The 18,289-nt window shown below is 45.3% G+C and overlaps 1 protein-coding gene across 1 annotated transcript in view; it reads left to right on the forward strand.

The window, feature by feature from the left end:
- RPA1 (replication protein A1) overlaps positions 1-18,289 on the forward strand; it is a 39,059-nt gene that overhangs the window by 9,512 nt on the left and 11,258 nt on the right. Inside the window, exons 5-12 of the mRNA XM_003131822.5 lie at positions 3,226-3,314; positions 9,726-9,818; positions 12,609-12,741; positions 14,449-14,551; positions 15,854-15,922; positions 16,064-16,256; positions 16,392-16,531; positions 17,128-17,276. Of these exons, the coding sequence (XP_003131870.1) occupies positions 3,226-3,314; positions 9,726-9,818; positions 12,609-12,741; positions 14,449-14,551; positions 15,854-15,922; positions 16,064-16,256; positions 16,392-16,531; positions 17,128-17,276 (969 nt within the window). The remainder of the gene's footprint in view (positions 1-3,225; positions 3,315-9,725; positions 9,819-12,608; positions 12,742-14,448; positions 14,552-15,853; positions 15,923-16,063; positions 16,257-16,391; positions 16,532-17,127; positions 17,277-18,289) is intronic.

An 18,289-nucleotide genomic window follows, 5' to 3' on the forward strand; every position in this document is an offset into this window, starting at 1 on the left:
GTCTCTGCCTTTTATTTTTATACACTGTGGTGTGCTGGCATTGTTGCTGCGTCATTTCTTTTTATCGTGTTCTTGTTTAATGTGGGCAGTTCCAGCTAGACTTCATATTTGCTCTGACATCGTCTAGGCTGGGTATGTCTCCTTGCCAACCTCCCCACTTGGGACCTGTTATCTTCCACTCCAGGATGCCTTGGAGAGCTCAAGTGGTGCTTTCTATCCTCTTTTCTGTCCTCTAGGGCATGGTTATGGGAGAGGAAAGCTTTGCTGGAGTTGAGTGCAGAAACTCGGGCCCCTTTCTCTCTAGTCATGGGTGGAATTCCCCTCTCGTAGGCTTTGCCTTCTTCCACCACCTCTGCACGCTGATGTGCTGTGTTCCTTCCTACCCCTGCTGAGAACCTGCCTGTGAACAACCAGGTTTCTTCCAAATAGGGCTTTAGCCATCATCCTTGGATCTTTAATGTTTTAGACGTTTTCTTGGGCTGCACCCAAGGCATGTGGACGTTCTCGGGCTAGAGATTGAACTTGCCTCGCCGCGGGGGGGGGACGTCCTCATCCTTGGACGTTTATCTTTACATGCTCATGCTATTACTTCTGCAGAGCAGATTACTAGAGTTAGAATTGTAGGGGTCAGACAAACTCTGTGGTGAAAGTTTGATGAGGAACTAGTTATTTATAGGGTTAAAGTCCCTCCCCGCAGCATAATGAATTCATTGTAAGAGGAAAAGCAGCAAGCTCCCAGTGGAGAAAGCTGACAGACAGGACCTTATCCAGTGATTGACATTGACCTGACCAGCAGTGGAACAAAGAGACACTGAACAGTTGGTTAGGAGTTCCCACTGTGGCCCGGCAGGATCGGCGGCATCTCCGTAGCACCAGGTTGCAGGCTTGATCCCTGGCTGGGCACAGCGGCCTAAAGGATCCAGCGTTGCCGCAGCTGTGACATAGATCACAGGTTCGGCTCAGACCTGATCCCTGGCCTGGGAACTCCATATGCCACGGGGCAGCCAAAAATGGGGGGGGAAAACATCCATTAAGGAATAACAACAGGAAAATTTCATCAAGAAGAAAGACCTGACTGCAGACTGAAAGGATGTACCCCACGTACCAGAAAAGGGAAAAGCAAAACAACTGACACTGAGTCATAGCCTGGTTAAGTTATTGAATTCGAAACCTCAGAATTCTTCCATCCAATCCACAGAGTCCATTCAGGTTTCATAAATTGTCTTATGTCCTTAATAGCAGTAGGATCCAGTCCAGGATCACTTGTTATATTAATTATCATATCTCTTTAGACTCCTTCAATCTAGAGGGATTCTTTTACTTTCCTGCTTGCAATTTGAAAATCAGTTATTTTATAGAATGCTCCTCAATTTGCCAGAGGCTTCCTCCTGATTGGAAACAGATTACGCATCTTTGGCAAGAGTGTAACAGTAGTGAAGCTGTGTGCTTCTCATTGGTGTAGGTCCTGCCGTCTAGCTTCAGATTATCACCAACACCCAGTCTTATTGTATCGCTACCCCTTCCACATTTACCCTCCTCTATAATTTTTTAAAATTATAGTTGATTTACAGTGTTCTGCTAATTTTTTACACCTAAAATATCAAGTATCCTATTACTGTTCCACATTTAACTATTTGTGTGTGAGTGTGTGTGTGTGTGTAAATAATTTCTCTGTATCAGGATCCAAAGTAGAGTTCCCAGTGAAGTAGGTTGATAGTTCTTTTAAGTCTCTATAAATCTGGGTTCCTCCTCCATGTCTTTTTTCCTCCGTTAGTGTTTATTTGTTGAAGACACACGGTCTTTGTCCTTGATCCTTTTGCACAATTTCCCACAGTCTGGATTTTGTTGATTGTATCTTTATAAAGTTGTAATGTGTCTTTGTCATCTCTGTTTTCTGTACGTTGATGTTGGTGTGTTCTTTGACTGTCCTGCTGGATTCATCTTGCTAATATTTTATTTAGGATGTATGTAATGTTACAAAATAAAATTAATTAATTATTTTTTTAGGGTCGCATCCGTGGCATATAAAATTAATTTTTTTTAGTGTATTTTTTCTTAGGCTTTGGTATTAGGGTGATGCTAAATGATTGATAAGCCTTCCATTTTTCTGTGGTCTGGAGTAATTTGGATAATTTTGAAAGGTAGTTAAATACCCATCACTAAATATCTATCAGAAGAGTTTTTCTAGGGAATCTGTATCCGTGGACCCATTGCTGCCTAAAACACTGGAGGCTACTTGCCATCACGGAAAGTGCAGTCTAATAGGGGAAATAAATAAATAACAAGTGTAGGACTGAAATATAAAGTGTATGTGAATAAATGAACAATGCACACAGAATTAACCTAAATATTAATCATTATTTGTTAACATAAACTTGCGAGGTGGTCTGAAGGAAAGAAATGGCAGTTGTAGAAAGGAGCATATTGGAAAACTGATCTCAACCAAAGTTTAAGGAAGTGTCTCTTGAGGACGTGATGCTTGAAATGTGTATCCGATGAGGCCGAGCGAGAGACCCTCGCGGTCAGAGGGTGGCTTGCACAGAGGCCGCTGGGCAGGAGGGGGCGGAAGGTACACCAGGAGCTGAATGGAAACCCTGGACGGAGCTCGGGGCCGAGGCGGGGTTGAGCTGGAGAGGTTAGCGAGGCCAGACCTCACGGAGCCTCGGAGGCCATCTGAAAAGGTTTTTTCCTTTTGGCCGAAGGTCCTTGGAACGTTATGGAGAGGTTTTATTCGGAATTAAAGGTGCAAAGAACCAGAAGTTCTTAGACAATTGCAGTCACATTCTAAAAGTAGCTATAACCATATTGGTTTTCACTGGGAAAAGGCAATTGTTTAGATAAGTATATGTTTCTGAAAAACAGATCATTTCTTGTTAGGCGACATCTTCTCATGTTTAATAATCGAAATTCTTACCATGTCATTTGCTCCTTGAAGATACAGTGTGTAGTGAGGACACCGCATTCTAATTAAGGTGCTAGATGGGAAATGAACACCCTGCAATCATAAAAGGCCTCGGTAATGATGCGGTGAGAGATGAAGGGAAGTATTTCTGTAGGAATTGATACCATGTATTTCTCAAGTTATTCGGTAAGGAAGAGCAGTTGACAAAGGGAAATAGGTTTATCACTGGGAGTATTGGGGGAAAGCTTTTTAAGTAGCTTGTCATTGGAAGGGCTTCTGCATTTATTTTTCTCCATCATGCTTCTACTTCTTTGCCTTTGTAGGAGAGTAGTTATTTTAATGGATTTAGAAGTTTTGAAATCAGCCGAAGCGGTTGGAGTAAAGATCGGCAATCCAGTGCCTTATAACGAAGGTAAAATGTTTTTTAAAAATTGTTACACTCAGTTGACTACCTCTTTATAGATTTGGGATTTTATCTCTTGGATATCGTTTGATTGGTTAATCTTCCTAAAACTGGTGAGTTGGGGCAGGGGGCGGTGGGGGGGGCGCGCTAGGAACCAGGTTGATGTTTTAGGTTTTTCTTTCCACGCTGAAGAAATGATAGAAGGACCCTGTAAAGGAAAAACCTCCCTCTTTGTTCCTCTGCACACATAGCAGTCACACTTCTGGCTCCTCCGTGACCAGATATGTGGAGTTTTGTCCCTGTGCAAAGCCGTGCTCGAGTTCTCTGTGGACACCCACTGGGTGTCCTGCAATTCAGTTTGGTGCTGGCACTCGCTGCCTGGAGTTAGCATCAGATCCAACGGGGTGAGAGCGCAAGACCTCCTGCACCCCCTCCATCCCGCCCCTTCAGATGCCAGTCGAAAGTCCAGGTTGTGGTCTGAGTGGCCAACTGGCTATGAATCATAGGTTCCTACAAGTTCTTCCTCCGGTCCTATTAGGTTAACTTGCTGGTGTGGCTCACAGAACTCAGAGAAACAGGTTACTTACCGGAATACCGGTTTATTACAAAGGCTGTAACTCAGGAACGGCGAGATAGAAGGGCAGGCATGGGGCATGGTGTGGGGAAGGGGTGCAGCTTCCATGCCCTCAGGGTGTGCGATCTTCCCAGCACCTCCTTGTGTTCACCAGCAGAAGCTCCCCAAACCCCACCCTTTGGGGGTTTATGGAGGCTTCCTTACTTAGGCATGATTCATCAAATCACCGGCCATTGGCAATTAGTTCAACCTCCAGCCCTTCTAGCGGTTTTCTTTTTAATGTTTTAGTCTTTAATGTCTGGATCCCAAAAGAGCGGGAAAAGTGAAGTGGGGAGAAGGGTGCCAGCCCTTTAAATCCCTGAAGAGCACTTCAGCAGAGGGCGAGGGGCTTGCAGCCATGGAGGAAGTGCCACAGCAGTGGTCACTGCCTCTTTGCACCTCTGTGATCAAAAGCAGCATTCAGAGCACAAGCCCCCCAATATTTCCTTTCTGCCCACCTCAGTTCTAAAACTGCAGGCTGCTCTAGGAACAGAGCCACTGCTGCCTGCCACAAGGCTGAGGGTGAGGAATGGGTGGTGGTACTGTGCCAAGGGCTGGCATTGGTGGACATTTGCCAACCAAGCCTTCCGCTGGAAGTTGCAAGCCTTTTAGAGACTCCTGAATTTCAAAGCAGTTCTAACAGGATTCTGCCAGTGCAGCTGCTGTCTGGGTTGGGAGACAGATTCCCATGCCTCCTACTCTGCTGTCTTCCCAGAATCCTTTCAACAGTGATTATCTCTTGATAATAGTTTTTTATTTTCTTGTGAAAGTATATAGAGAAGCCCAATGGCATCAGAAAAACTTACTTTAAACAAGAGAGACAGTGATAGCTCTGGGAAAAATAAAAGCAAAGAATCATCCCATCACTGACTTAAGGCTCGTCTGCCCCCATCAAGTCAAAGAAAGGGAAATTAGAGCCTCACCGTTCACCAAAATAAATTCCAGATTTGTCTAAAAAGTTCAAAAAAACAAAACCATCAAGAATAGTAAAAATAGGAGTTCCCGTCATGGCTCAACAATGGTTAACAAACCCGACTAGCATTCATGAGGACGCAGGTTCAATCCTCGGCCTAGCTCAGGGGGTTAAGGATTCGGCGTTGCCATGAGTTGTGGTGTAGGTTGCAGATGTGGCTCAGCTCCCACGCGTTGCCGTGGCTGTGGCGTAGGCCGGCGGCTACAGCTCCAGTGGGACCCCTAGCCCCGGGAACCTCCATGTGCCGCGGGTGCGGCCCTAAAAAGACAAAAGACCAAAAAAAAAAAAGATGTAGCGATATTTTCATTTACGTACTTGGAGATCTTCCTCATGTTTACTTTTGCAGTGGTATGGAGAGTTCTGTTGTGTGGCTGTTCCATAATTTAACCAGCCCTTTACCGATGGGCACTTTGGGGTTTCCGTGCTGCAACAGATAGCTTCATACATATGCAGGTATATGGGCAGAAGGGGTTTGATTGCCAGAGGTGAGATCGTTGGATCCATGGATAAATGCCTTTGTGGTCGGTGGATATGCTTGGATTCCCTCCATGGGATAGTATCATTTTGCATTCCCACCAGCCATATGTGAAAACACTGGTTGCTTCATAGCTATGGCAACAGAGTATTTTTTAGGGCCTTGGCATATGGAAGTTCCGAGGCTATGGATCGACTCGGAGCTGTAGCTGCTAGCCACAGCCACAGCACTGCAGAATCTGAGCTGCGTCTGCAACCCACACTGCAGCTCACGGCAATGTCAGATCCTTAAGCCACTGAGCTAGGCCAGCAATCAAACCTGCATCCTCAAGGATACTGGTTGGGTTCATTTCCACTGAGCCAACCCAGGAACTCCCAGAAGTATGTTGTTAATCTTAGGATCGTTTTAAACAATCTGATGAGTGAAAATTCACATCTTGATGTAGTGTCTAATTTGTATTCTGAGCAAGACCAGCGTCCTTTTAAGTGTTTAAGGGCTTTTTTATTCTCTGAGAACTGTTGTGTTGTCCATTTTTCTTTTGGGTTATTTGTCTTTTTCTTCTCAATTTTTAAAGGTTCTTTAAAAAGTAGAGGAATTAGTCCTTTGTCTCTGATATGAGTTACAAAGTCTTTCTGACTTTGGCTTTTTTGTTGTTGTACAGCAGTTCTCTTTTGTTTCTCTGGAGTTGAATTTTCCTTTTTTTTGATGACTTTGGGGGTTTTGAGCCATAGTTAGAAAGGTCTTCCTCACCGTAAAGTTATAAAGGCATTCACCCATGTTTTATTCCAGCACGTGCCCTGTTTCATTGTTTGCATTTGAATCATCTATGCTGCTTCTGTCTTATGGTTACGGTGTCTTGATCCGTGGTGTTTGGGCCTTCACTTTCCCATAATTTGCAATGTGTGGGTTTTCTCTTTGCCCCAGTTTCACTAAAGAGGCAATCCCTGTGTGTGCTGTTTGTTTGTGGGATGGGTATTCATTCATTTTATTTCTCTGTACGATTTTTGGGAGAAATGGGAAAGTTTGGGCTTCGGTCATCCCCATGCTTCTTCCAGAAATGGAAACCTTCTAGATGTTTCGTTTTACCTACACCACATGTAATAATTTGTTGCTTTAAATTGGAGAGGAGCCTATTCAGGTAGAGTTCCAAAATAGTAATTTGGAGCATCCCATTTGCTTTGCACGAGTGAACCTTTGTTAAAATGAGCACGTTGGTCAACTTATTCTCAGCTCTTAGGAAGGAGAGCCAGGTCAAAGCCACACTTAGCATTTCTGTGAAACCTCCTGAGACAGGAGGGGTGAGAGGGAGACGATGGCGCCCAGCTTTATCACCTTTGGCCAAGTTTCTTATGCTTTTTATGTTGTATTTAATTGAATGATTGCTTTGGACATGTTGCCTTTCAGGGGCAAAAGTATTTGAGATCAAGAAAAAGATGAAAGGGTTGACAGGCGGTTACCACTTGGGGTCAGAACTATGGCAAACACTCCTCTGTCTCAATATCCGCTTCCACTGGCTCTTCCCTTTCTTCGGAGTCTGTTGAAAGGCAAAGGGATGAGAGGAGGTTTTGGCTGTTCAGGGTTATTTGCTATTGAATTTCATTGTAACTGGATCAATAACACATTGTTCCTCGGGCCATCATGAAAATAGCTCTGTTACAGTGATTACTCGACTACTGCCTTATGGGTGTATTTCCCAGAAATGGTTTCCTCTTGTCTGTTGGAAAGCAAGGAAACTGTTAGTAGTGGGTAGAGAACTAAAGTTAGGTTTGTATCCTCCTAGCACATCACCCAGACCTGAACGTAAGTGACCAGTAAAATTAACTCACTCGACGCAGCCTATAAACTGGCAGAGGAATTGCAAAATGTGCATTCAAATTGTCTCTTGGTACTCATACCATATCGAGTAAAGATACTTACAGAATTTTCAAAATGTGAGAAATAACATTTCAAACACAGTTCATGTTTCACACAAAATTAGATTGGATGGCTTTAAATTTCCCTTATTTGCCGTTATATATATACTTTAATCAGTACGTACCTACACTATTTCTTTTTTGTGGCCCCACCATGGCATGTGGAAGTCCCCAGCGCAGGGACTAAATCCAAGCTGCAGCTACAACCTCATGTTCTGTGTACTCCGTAGCCTGTTGGCCAATTTTTCTCAGCTGGTGGCTCACTTACCATTATAATGATAATAAAAATGATAGCTGTGGATGCAAGTAACTTGAGGGGCTAAAGTCCGCTTTTAAATACCCTCTATCCCACCTGGGTCACAGATAAGCAAGATCCTGTGACCATGTCCTGTTTAGCAAGGTACTTGGAGAAACAGGCATGTTAACAAGGAAAGGGACCTTATTTTATTTATTTATTTATTTTTTTGTTTTTGGCTGCGGCGTGCAGCAGCTTGGTGTGGGATCTCTGTCCCCAGACCAGGGATTGAATCCTGGCTGCAGTGGAGGAAGTTCTAAGCTCTAGAGCACCAGGGAAGCTCCCAGGAGGGGACTTCAGAGTAGACATGTTTGAGGGGGCAGGAGAGAGGGGGAGGGACTGGGAGGGGCGGGAGCAGAGATTTGTGTATATTTTTGTCTCCGTCTTTGAATGTTTAAATCTCAGTTCTTTTGAATAAAATTTCATGAAACAGGTAAAAATTCAGATTAATTTTTTTTCCCCAAACACTTGGCCCCAGTATTTACCGAGCAACTCATCTTTTCCCTACTGATTTAAAAAAAGGTTAACGGTGGGCTTTTGGAAAGTTCCTTAGACACAGTGTGTCATAAGACACATTGGCAGAGAAGAACAGTTCTCCTGTGCAGTGTCTTACGACGCTGAAAATTCAGAGGTAGTGGAAGAGCTAAAAAGTAAACACAAACATTCATTGTCAATAATCTTGGCTCTTCTTTCTTTCTCTCTCTTTCCTTCTTTCTTTTCTGTCTCTTTAGGTCCACACCCATGGCATATGGAGGTTCCCAGGCTAGGGGTCGAATCTATACCACAGCTCCCGGCAACCCCAGATCCTTAACCCACTGAGCGAGGCCAGGGATCACACCTGCATCCTCATGGATACTAATCGGGTTCATTACTGCTGAGCCACGACAGGAACTCCTTGGCTCTTTTTTCTGTGTAAAGAAGGCCTCTCACTTTTTCTCTCTGTAGGAAGAACTAAGGAATAAACAGTGCTGTTTAACCCTTTTAATTTGGTGCTGAATTTATTTTACTCCAGTGGCAGAGTTAATGTTCCTTTGGTTGTACCGGTTAAGGGTAATGTTAGCAGAAGGAAAGGAAATCAGCGTGTCACGGGCCCCTTTGGGTTAGGGCCCTGGGAGACCCAGCAGGAGTAAACCCCAGGATGGAAGAAGTGGAGGCAGGCAGGGAGCTTCTCCAGCGTGCTCTCCAAGTCCATTCTCTGGGCTCCAGGGGAGGTTTCGAGCTGCGCTTTGTGTACCACAGGCACTCTTGGTGAGCAGCCCCGATTAGGCTGGCTTTCTGCTTCCTGTGCCAATCACAAAGGCACCATCAAATTCCATAAATCTATTATTTAAAAAAAAAAAAATTAAGTGTGTCTTTACAGTTTTTTTAAACATTCTTCAGCTTCATAAACATTTGTCGAAAGGGTCAGGGGCAAATAAATGCTCTGATTGTGCGGCCTTTCTTATTTTCTGCTTGAGAGACACGTTCGGTTCTCCTCCTTTCCTTTTAATCTTCCCGTCTCCCCGCCACACCTGCTTCTGAACTCCATTCTCATCTCTCCTGCTGTGACAGTTCACTCGCACTTCACGGTACCCAAGGCGCTTTCAACTCTTATTTTCCACCCACTGTCAGTTGCAAAATAAGGTTGCTTTGTTTGGGAGGGGAAGGGTGGAATCCTTTCTGAATGTCTCCTTTTCCTTTGAAGCAGGAGCACTTCAGAGACAATTGAACTGCTTTTAGATTTTTGTTACCACCCAGCTTTCTCCTCTGGTAGATCCTGCCGCGAACACAGCCCCGTGGATAACATCGATTTGTTGCTATGGAAATAGTGGTAATGTCACAGATTCGGCCCAGTGACTTGACTTCAGGTTCACGCAGGAGAAACGGGCAAGGCTTTAGGGGAGACCCTCATTAAAACCCAAAGCTATCAATTATAAGCAGGCATAAGGGAAAGGGAGCTGGCCTTTTAGGGAATGAAAACAAAAGTGAACCCCTGGCACATGCGCCGCGTGCAGTTGAGCGCCCCAGCGTGAATTCTATGAATTCTGACCTGCTCAAGTCTTTGACACAATCACTGATTTGTACGTCCTCAGAGTATTTCTTCGACTTAAGTTTAAATCTTTTGACCCAAATTAGTGGCACTAAAATGGTCTCTCTCCTCTTGATCATCAGGACACGGACAGCAGCCAGTTGTTCCTCCTCCCGTCTCAGCAGCCAGCCCACCAACCAGCAACCCCCAGCAACAGAACGGGAGCTCGGGAGTGGGTAAGGCTGCCGCACGAGGACGCGTGCCCATTACGTGTGGCAGGCGTTTGAATGTTGCTTTGAAATCTAATCTGGTATTAAAGGGAGTTTTCCAAATGCCATTCATGACAGTTGCTTCTTGCAAAGAATAATTCTAATTCTCATCGCAAAGCGCGTGATTGAAAAAAATGGCTGGTCTTTTCATGATACTTAATATGCTTTTTTTTTTTTTTTTTTTAAATCAGAATGATACACTGTTCTCTGTTACTAGTGTATCTGGTACTTTCTCACTCACATCCTCTAGACTCTGTGAATTTACATACCTTTTTAATTCTCCCCTTTTAACTCTCTAGGACCCGCTTATTAAATCTGGCTCGTCTCTTCTGAGTTTTGTATTTGGAGCTCTTGGGGGTATTTATCTTAGCTTGAAGACAGCATCATTTATGTTGGTCCTAGGTCCTGCTTCTCAGTCTCACAGATGAGAAATAGTTTCTTCCTCCTTAACTTTCTCTCCAGCAGGTGCTGAGAGGCTGTGATGGCATCCTTTGGTTTATTTTCCGGCCGTTGCTTTAGGGTCCTCTTCCTGTGGGATGCCACCAGTGAGAATTATGATCTCTAAAATTTGGTTGGAATTTTTATTTTTAGAGTTCCTTCTTCTGTCACAGCTTTACATACACCCCTCTCTCCCCTCCCCTCCGCTATTAATTTCTGTGTACTCAAACTATGTACTGTTGAAGCGGGGGTGGGGTGGAATGGATTATCTAAAATAGTAGATATTCTAAAAGTCACTTCTTGGGAGGAAATACAAATAGTATGTTATTCTCCCCACTACCACCCCCGTCCCTGATTTGTATTTCCACTGGTCTGTCTTTGGCTTATATTGAGATTTATTTTAAAAATTAGTGTTCCCTAAACACATAACTGGGTGGTGAAAGAAAAAGGACCAGAAGGAGTTCCTGTTGTGGCTCAGCGGGTTAAGAACCCAGCTAGTATCCATGAGGTTGAGGGTTCAATCCCTGGCCTCGCTCAGTGGGTTAGGGATCTGGTGTTGCCACAAGCTGTGGTGTAGGTGGCAGACGCAGCTCGGATCCCATATAACTGTGGCTGTGGTGTAGGCTGGCAGCAGCAGCTCCAGTTCAAACCCTAGTCTGGGAACTTCCATATGCCACAGATGCAGCCTGAAAAAAGAAGAAAGAAAAGGAACTGGAAGTAAGTTGAGGAGAAGCTGCCAGCATGAAAACTGGATGTGTGTGTGTGTGTGTGTGTGTTACATAATTGTATATTGTGTACTAGATATAGATACGCACATACATAGGTGTTCAAGAGAGTATGTGTGCTTCCTTGCGTCATCTTGAGGTAGTTGTTACTGTTGTGAGTGTAGACATTGCTTGATGCCCCAGTTTGAAGAGAAAATTTTAAGATCTGGGGCAGTCTGTGTATATTTTTTACTAAGTGCTACAAATACCTAGAAGAGTGTGGTACGTGCTGCGAAAACGCAATAAATAAATGCTGAATAATAGTAGATTTACATTTCTAGCCAGATGCCGTTCTGAAGAAATGTTTTGTTATAGAAGATATGAAAAATCATTGGACTAAATCATCTTTTCCGAATTTGGAGGTGGAAGCCTCGGAAACAGCATGCACGTAGGGGACGTCGTCTGCTCCCAGGCTTTACGTGATTACCTGTTCTTCCCGAGTGCCAGGCAGCTGCTTAGGCTTAGATAAAGGAGGCAAGAAGGGGCCACGGCAGCCAGCCACCTACTTGTCATGAACGGAAAACTGATTCTTGCTCTTTGCTCCCAACTAAACCCATCCCATAGACTGCATTCTAGACCTTCTGTTCTTGTCAGACCAGTTGAGAACTGGGAATTTTCTAGGGATGTTGGGAGGCGACATATTTGTGATGGATGTCCTTCACCTCAGGCGGCTCATCCACTGTGTCCGTTAATTCCTAGGCTTTCCTTTAGCTTTTTCTCTTAGGCAACTAGTGACTTGTCAGATTTACCAGTCAGGAGGGTCGATTTTTTTCTCTGAACCCATCACCTTGCCTGTTGCCACAGGGGCAGCTGGAAGAGGGTTGAGCTCCCAAAACAGCAGTGTCTGGATTCCTTACTGTTGTTATCGTGACCTTAGGGCCTCAGTCAGCAGTAGAGTCGCGAACATCTGTGTGCCCAGCCTTCATTCTGGATCTGTCTCCAGCCTCCTGTTTCAGTCTGTTTGATCTCCAGATCCCTTGATTATGTATTTACTTATTTAAAAAAAAAATATATATATATATATATATATATGTATAGTCTTTTTAGGGCCACGCCCATGACATATGGAGGTTCCCAGGCTAGGGGTCGAATTGGAGCTACAGTTGCCAGCCTACACCAGAGCCACAGCCACGCAGGATCCAAGCCACGTCTGTGACTACACCACAGCTCACGGCAATGCCTGATCCTTAACCCACTAAGGGAGGCCAGGAATCGAATCTGCGTCCTCGTGGATACTAGCCAGAGTCATTTCCGCTGAGCCAGAACGGACACTCTCTCTTGATTATTTAAAAGGAAAAGGCTTGGAGTTTCCTGGTAGCTCAGCAGGTTAAGGTTCCTGTGTTGTCTTTGCTGTGGTGTGGGTTCGATCCCTGGCCCAGGAACTTTTGCATGCCTTGGGTGTGGCCAAAAAAAACTGTAATAAAATAAAAGGAAAAACTGCCTCTCATTTTGTATGATGTCACCAGTGACACCTCAGTAATTGAGAGTTATTAGGAAACTTACTATAAAATTTCAATAGAATAATGATTGTTCCTCTTTGTGTTTGTTTTTAAAGGTTCCACTGTATCTAAGGCTTATGGTGCCTCAAAGATATTTGGAAAAGCTGGAGCTACCAGTGTAGTGAACAGCTCTGGGGGAACACAGGCCAAAGTGGTCCCCATTGCCAGCCTCACCCCTTACCAGTCCAAGTGAGTTATTTCATGGAATAAGTTTAGAAGGTACTTACAAAAGAGTATATAGTAAGTTATTATGGGCTCTTGAATTACTTTTGTGTGAACTTCAGGGTTGCCACACATAGAATAGGTTTCCTCTTTTTTTTCCAAATGGGAAGAAATTACAAATTGTGGCAACCATGATTTCTCTTATAATAAAGAACAGCAGAAAGAGCAGTCTGGGGAGTTCCCGTCATGGCTCAGTGGTAATGAACCCAACTAGTATCCATGAGGAAACAGGTTCAATCCCTGGCTTTGCTCAGTGGGTTAAGGATCTGGTGTTGCTGTGAGCTGTGGTGTAGGTCGCAGACTCAGCTCGGATCCCAAGTTGCTGTGGCTGTGGCGTAGGCCGGTAGCAGCAGCTGCAATTGGACCCCTAGCCTGGGAACTTCCATGTGCTGTGGGTGCAGCCCGAAAAAGACAACCCCCCCCCAAAAAAAGAGCAATCTGCCATAGCCCATGGAGTTTCATTCATTTTAAAAAAGAATTTGAGGAGTTCCCATCGTGGCGCAGTGGTTAACGAATCTGACTAGGCACCATGAGGTTGCGGGTTCTGTCCCTGCCCTTGCTCTGTGGGTTGACCATCCGGCGTTGCCGTGAGCTGTGGTGTAAGTTGTAGATGCGGCTCGGATCCCGCGTTGCTGTGGCTCTGGCGTAGGCCGGTGGCTACAGCTGCAATTTGACCCCTGTCCTGGGAACCTCCATATGCCTCGAGAGTGGCCCGAGAAATGGCAAAAAGACAAAAATAAATAAAATAAAAAAAATAAAAAAGAATTTGAAATTTAAAAGATTTAATGCTTGAAGAATCAGTTGATAGTCTCATGAGTAAAAATAAATATTCTAAATCTGAAGGTATTTTATTTTCTCATCGTATAAACAGGTGACTTGTAGTCTTAAAAGTATTACTGGGGTGTAGGTGGCTAAAAGAATCTGTACTATTTGTATCAATATTTCTTTTATATGACTTCTTACCATTAAACATTAATTTTTGCACTTTAAATTTAGGGAGTACTCTTTTCAGAATTCTTTCAGCTATGTTTTTATTTATTCTTCAATGCTTGGTAAGATCGGGGTAACCTGCTCCCCTGTGAGATAATGAGTGAGGTGCCTCGTGTCCTCAGTGCCTCTGCTCAGGATGGACGCCGGGTCCGGGTGTCAGAGCTCGTGCCTCCTTTTTTAGGGGCCTCTGTCTGAGGCCCTGTTGCTTGCGGGTGTTTTCTGCTGGTGGCTGAACCAACACCGTGTTCCACACCCTTGTATTTACTCAGTGTGTCGGAAACGAGGCAGAAGCCCGACATCAGGTGTATCAGTTCCCATAATCGAAAGCGGTGGCAAAATATAATTGCTGGTATGACTGCCTTTTCTCGCTTAGAACCTTTTATCAAGGGGATATTGTTGCCTTGGTGATGCTTTTTGGAGAAGGGAGAGCGTTTATAAATTTACTTATTTGACAGGAGAATGAGTCAGTGTTAAATCACCTTGCATGTTTTACTCTTTGCTTATTCTATAAACTGTCAAACCTGGATGTCATCGTGGGGTTTTAATTAGCTGCGTTAAAATACAGCTTCCACTGGAGAGTGGAATATGCATAAAGGAAGAAGGGCTACCGGAAGATGGTGGGGAACCTTTCAGATCTTTCGCAAGTGAGACTCCGAACACTAATATTGTCTACTTGGTTTTCAGGTGGACCATTTGTGCTCGTGTTACCAACAAAAGTCAGATCCGTACCTGGAGCAATTCCCGAGGGGAAGGGAAGCTTTTCTCTATAGAACTAGTTGATGAAAGCGTGAGTATTTGTCGCATGGGAAAGAGGATTTGACTCTGTGAGAAACAGAAGGCTCATCTCTGTGCAGGCCTGTGAGGTGGGAAACCACAGTAGGCCAAGAGGAAACGTGATGCTTCTTGTTAGTTTTCCTCTCTCGCAGTCTTTTGATGCTGCCTGGGGGCAGAGGGTTAAAGTCCTAAATAAAATCCTTGGTCTCAAACGAAAGCATTTATAAAAGCAGAAGGTAGTTTTCCAAATGTAAGTAGCCTCATGGGCAGTAGAAAGCAGAGACAGTCTGACTCGCTGGCAGGCTTAGTTGAAACCCTAGGAGGTGTTGTCTGCTTAAGAGCCAAGTGGGGTGTTGGGCCGCAGCAGCGTGATAAGTGATTGGTTTTGTGGGGATGGATTCTGGCTCTGCAGACTCTTAGCTGCTTTACCTAAAACCAAACCGTGATGAAAAAAAGAAAATCCAAGGTGTAGAATCTTGACAAAGTCTTGTCATGCTATTTCCCTGTCCATTAGTTTTATCTATAATTCCTAATATATATTTCATGCAGTCTTTTCAAAACTGCTGCAAATTGCTGCATATTTCAAACTGCAATATCCTATTGGTTCAGACCTCCAAGAGGGCCAAAAAAAAAAAAGTTTATTTTCATTTTTGAAAGACAGGATGACATCCCAAATGTATTGACTGTGATGGCAGAATCAGTGTCAGTACTTAATTTTTTTTTTCTTTCTTTTTTCTTTTTGACTAAATTATTGATCTAATCTGTCTGTCAGTTGGCTAAAAATCCCGACGTTTATTTAAGTTTCTTCTCCATCTGTGGCATTTTGACTGATGGGAAAGTAAAAGTGAAAATCAAATCAAAAGCAACTTGAAAATACGACTTGTTTTAGCATTTCTGGCAACGGCTCTTGACTATGAAGTAATTCCTCGCTTAGTGCAAACTTGAAGGAAGCCCGTGAATCACTTTGCTTCAGCACGCCTCCCTGGGGCCTTCAGCCCGTCACTCCACGTTCAAAATCGTTTTATGTTTGTGGTCAGAGTGTTAAACTCACAATCGGGTTGGCTGGTTTTGGTTTTTTGTTTTTCCCGTTGCAGGTTTCAGACTCGCGGTTAATGAAGCTCAGGCACAGAATCGGCTAGTTAAGCTTAGGTTGTTTTTCACTGGGGTGAATAACTCGAATATCTGACTATAAAATGTGTGCTTCTGGGGTGACTGTGCTGCTGCTTTAAAGACGTCATAGGGAGGCCGAGGCATCCAGTTTTTCGCTGGTAAACTGGAACTGCCCAAGGCTCACCGCCCTCTCTTGCTCCTGCAGGGCGAAATCAGAGCCACTGCGTTCAACGAGCAAGTGGACAAGTTCTTTCCCCTTATTGACGTGAACAAGGTACCGGCGCGTCGGGTCCAGAACGGAGCCGGTTGGGTGGCGGGGCCGGGGCGAGGGGAGTCCGGTCCATTGGCGAGCTGCCTGAGGGTCCCGGGTTTTTATTTCTGATTTGATGGACGATGGTGGCTTGGCCTCTTGCAGGTCTATTACTTCTCTAAAGGCACCCTGAAGATTGCCAACAAACAATTTACGGCTGTCAAAAACGACTACGAGATGACCTTCAGTAATGAGACTTCTGTCATGCCCTGTGAGGACGGCCATCATTTACCCACAGTTCAGTTTGATTTCACAGGGATCGCCGACCTGGAGAACAAGTCGAAAGACTCCCTCGTAGGTAAGTCTGGGCCTGAGAAGCGAAGGTGGCGGCGCGGGCGCAGGGTGGGACTTGCGGGCCTGTTCTTCACCCTCTGGTCCCGCCAGAGGGGGAGGCTTGACAGTGTCTTGCTGAAACGTCGTGCCTGTGTTTTAGACATAATTGGGATCTGCAAGAACTACGAAGATGTCACCAAAATCACAGTGAAGTCTACCAACCGAGAAGTTTCCAAGAGAAATATCTATTTGATGGACATGTCGGGGAAGGTGGTGAATGCGACTCTGTGGGGAGAAGACGTAAGTACTGCCTTGGAGCTCCGGGGCCGTGCGGAAAGGTGGAGACACACGAGCCCCAGGAGCTGTGGGGCTTTGGCCGTGTCAGCCGGTGTAGACCCTCCCTAGTGAAGGATCGGGCTGTCTGGGGAGTGTCTGAAACATTTATTTGATTTACTTGTGTGAGATGTGCTCTGATTTATGGAATTTGCATTGTGGCTCAGTGGGTTAAGAACCTGACATAGCGTCTGTGAGGACGTGGGTTCAATCCCTGGCCTCAAATAGGTTGAAGATGGGGCTAGGATCCCACATGGCTGTGGCTGTGGTGTAGGCCGCCAGCTGCAGCTCCAATTCGACCCCTAGCTTGGGAACTTCCATATGCCCCAGGCGCGGCCCTAAAAAGGAAAAAGAGAGAAGAGATTTGCTCTGATTTGGGTTTTACATACTGAAATGCTCTTTTCCCCAACTTTAGGCGAGATTCGCCGTATCTCTGAGCAGATGCTAGGTTACCTAGCGTAGACTGCGTGAATCATGCGTTGCACTTGCTCTTCCGGGGCCCTCCTCTTGTTTCCTTTTGTTCTTCCTGCCAGTGACACTTGTTTGTGTTTGTTGCTCTGCAGGCTGATAAATTTGATGGTTCTAGGCAGCCCGTGATGGCTATCAAAGGAGCCAGAGTCTCTGATTTTGGTGGACGGAGCCTCTCCATACTGTCTTCCAGCACAGTCATTGTGAATCCTGACATCCCAGAGGCCTATAAGCTTCGTGGATGGTAGGTTTTATGGGGCTAAACGCAGGGGTTACTTGAGCCTGCGCTTGGAGAAGGGCCGGTCCTCTTGGTTCCCACGGTCAGTATGTGAGCCGTCTGCTGAGCAGAGGGCCTCGGTACTAAGTGGAGCTGTTCCCGTGTTTCTGGGAGGCGTCAGGCCTTCTGAGAGGATGGCGTTAAAGCCCCTATACTGACACACCTGTAATCCCGTGACGAACCTGGAGAATCGCAGGGAGCAATGAGAATGGGAGCGCCGCCCGCCAACCTGGATCCTGCCGAAGCAGATAAGGCCAGGCAGGCAGGAGCAGTTGTGTGCCAGAGCTCTGTGAGCAGAAGGCCTCCCTCTTTCCAGGGTTCAAAGCTACGGGCTTCTGTGTTGGGGGGTGGGGAGAAAGTGCTGTCTTGCTGCGTGTGGTCTCTGGTGCCGGTCGCACCTTCTAGTGTGTATTCACTGGACCTTGATGCAGCGCGGCGGGCACAATGGGCTTTTGTTGCCGTAATGCTGTTCACAAAGCACTCGGGGAATGAGGAGCGCCTACTAAAATCTCCTCGCTCTGTCTTGCTTCTTCGGGTGTTAAAAGGAGCCCTTCAAACTGAAACATGGAATGCGAGCCCTGGCGTGTTCTGGGAAAGCCCTTGAACTAGCTTGAGCTTAAATCATTTGTGTAGCTGCCGTCAGTGGGGCAGTGTGTGTTGTTTCCATCCATGTCTTAGGGTTTGAGTGACTAAAGAGACACATGCTCCCCACTTTTGCTTGGGTCTAATGGGAACCAGCAGCACTAGTATTTGAACAGTCTCATGAAACATCTGCTGGAGTGATCATGTCACTTAAGCCAGCCTCAGAAATGCGGTCCACATGGATCTGTGTTGAATTATCCTGGTAGCTGGCATTGCGTTCGGAGGCGGGGCCCATTAATTAAATCTGACCAGAAGCAACCACTGCTTTGTTTGTCCTTGGTGCCTGATTTTCCTTCGGGCTCAGGGGCTCGACCCAAGGTTAATCGCCTGCCCACATG

The sequence above is a fragment of the Sus scrofa genome, chromosome 12 (assembly GCF_054392235.1).
Source record: "Sus scrofa isolate SSC_HxYL_T2T_F1_AM1 chromosome 12, Sscrofa_HxYL_maternal_Yorkshire_Landrace_v2.0, whole genome shotgun sequence".
In the NCBI taxonomy this organism is placed as follows: Eukaryota; Metazoa; Chordata; class Mammalia; order Artiodactyla; family Suidae; genus Sus; species Sus scrofa.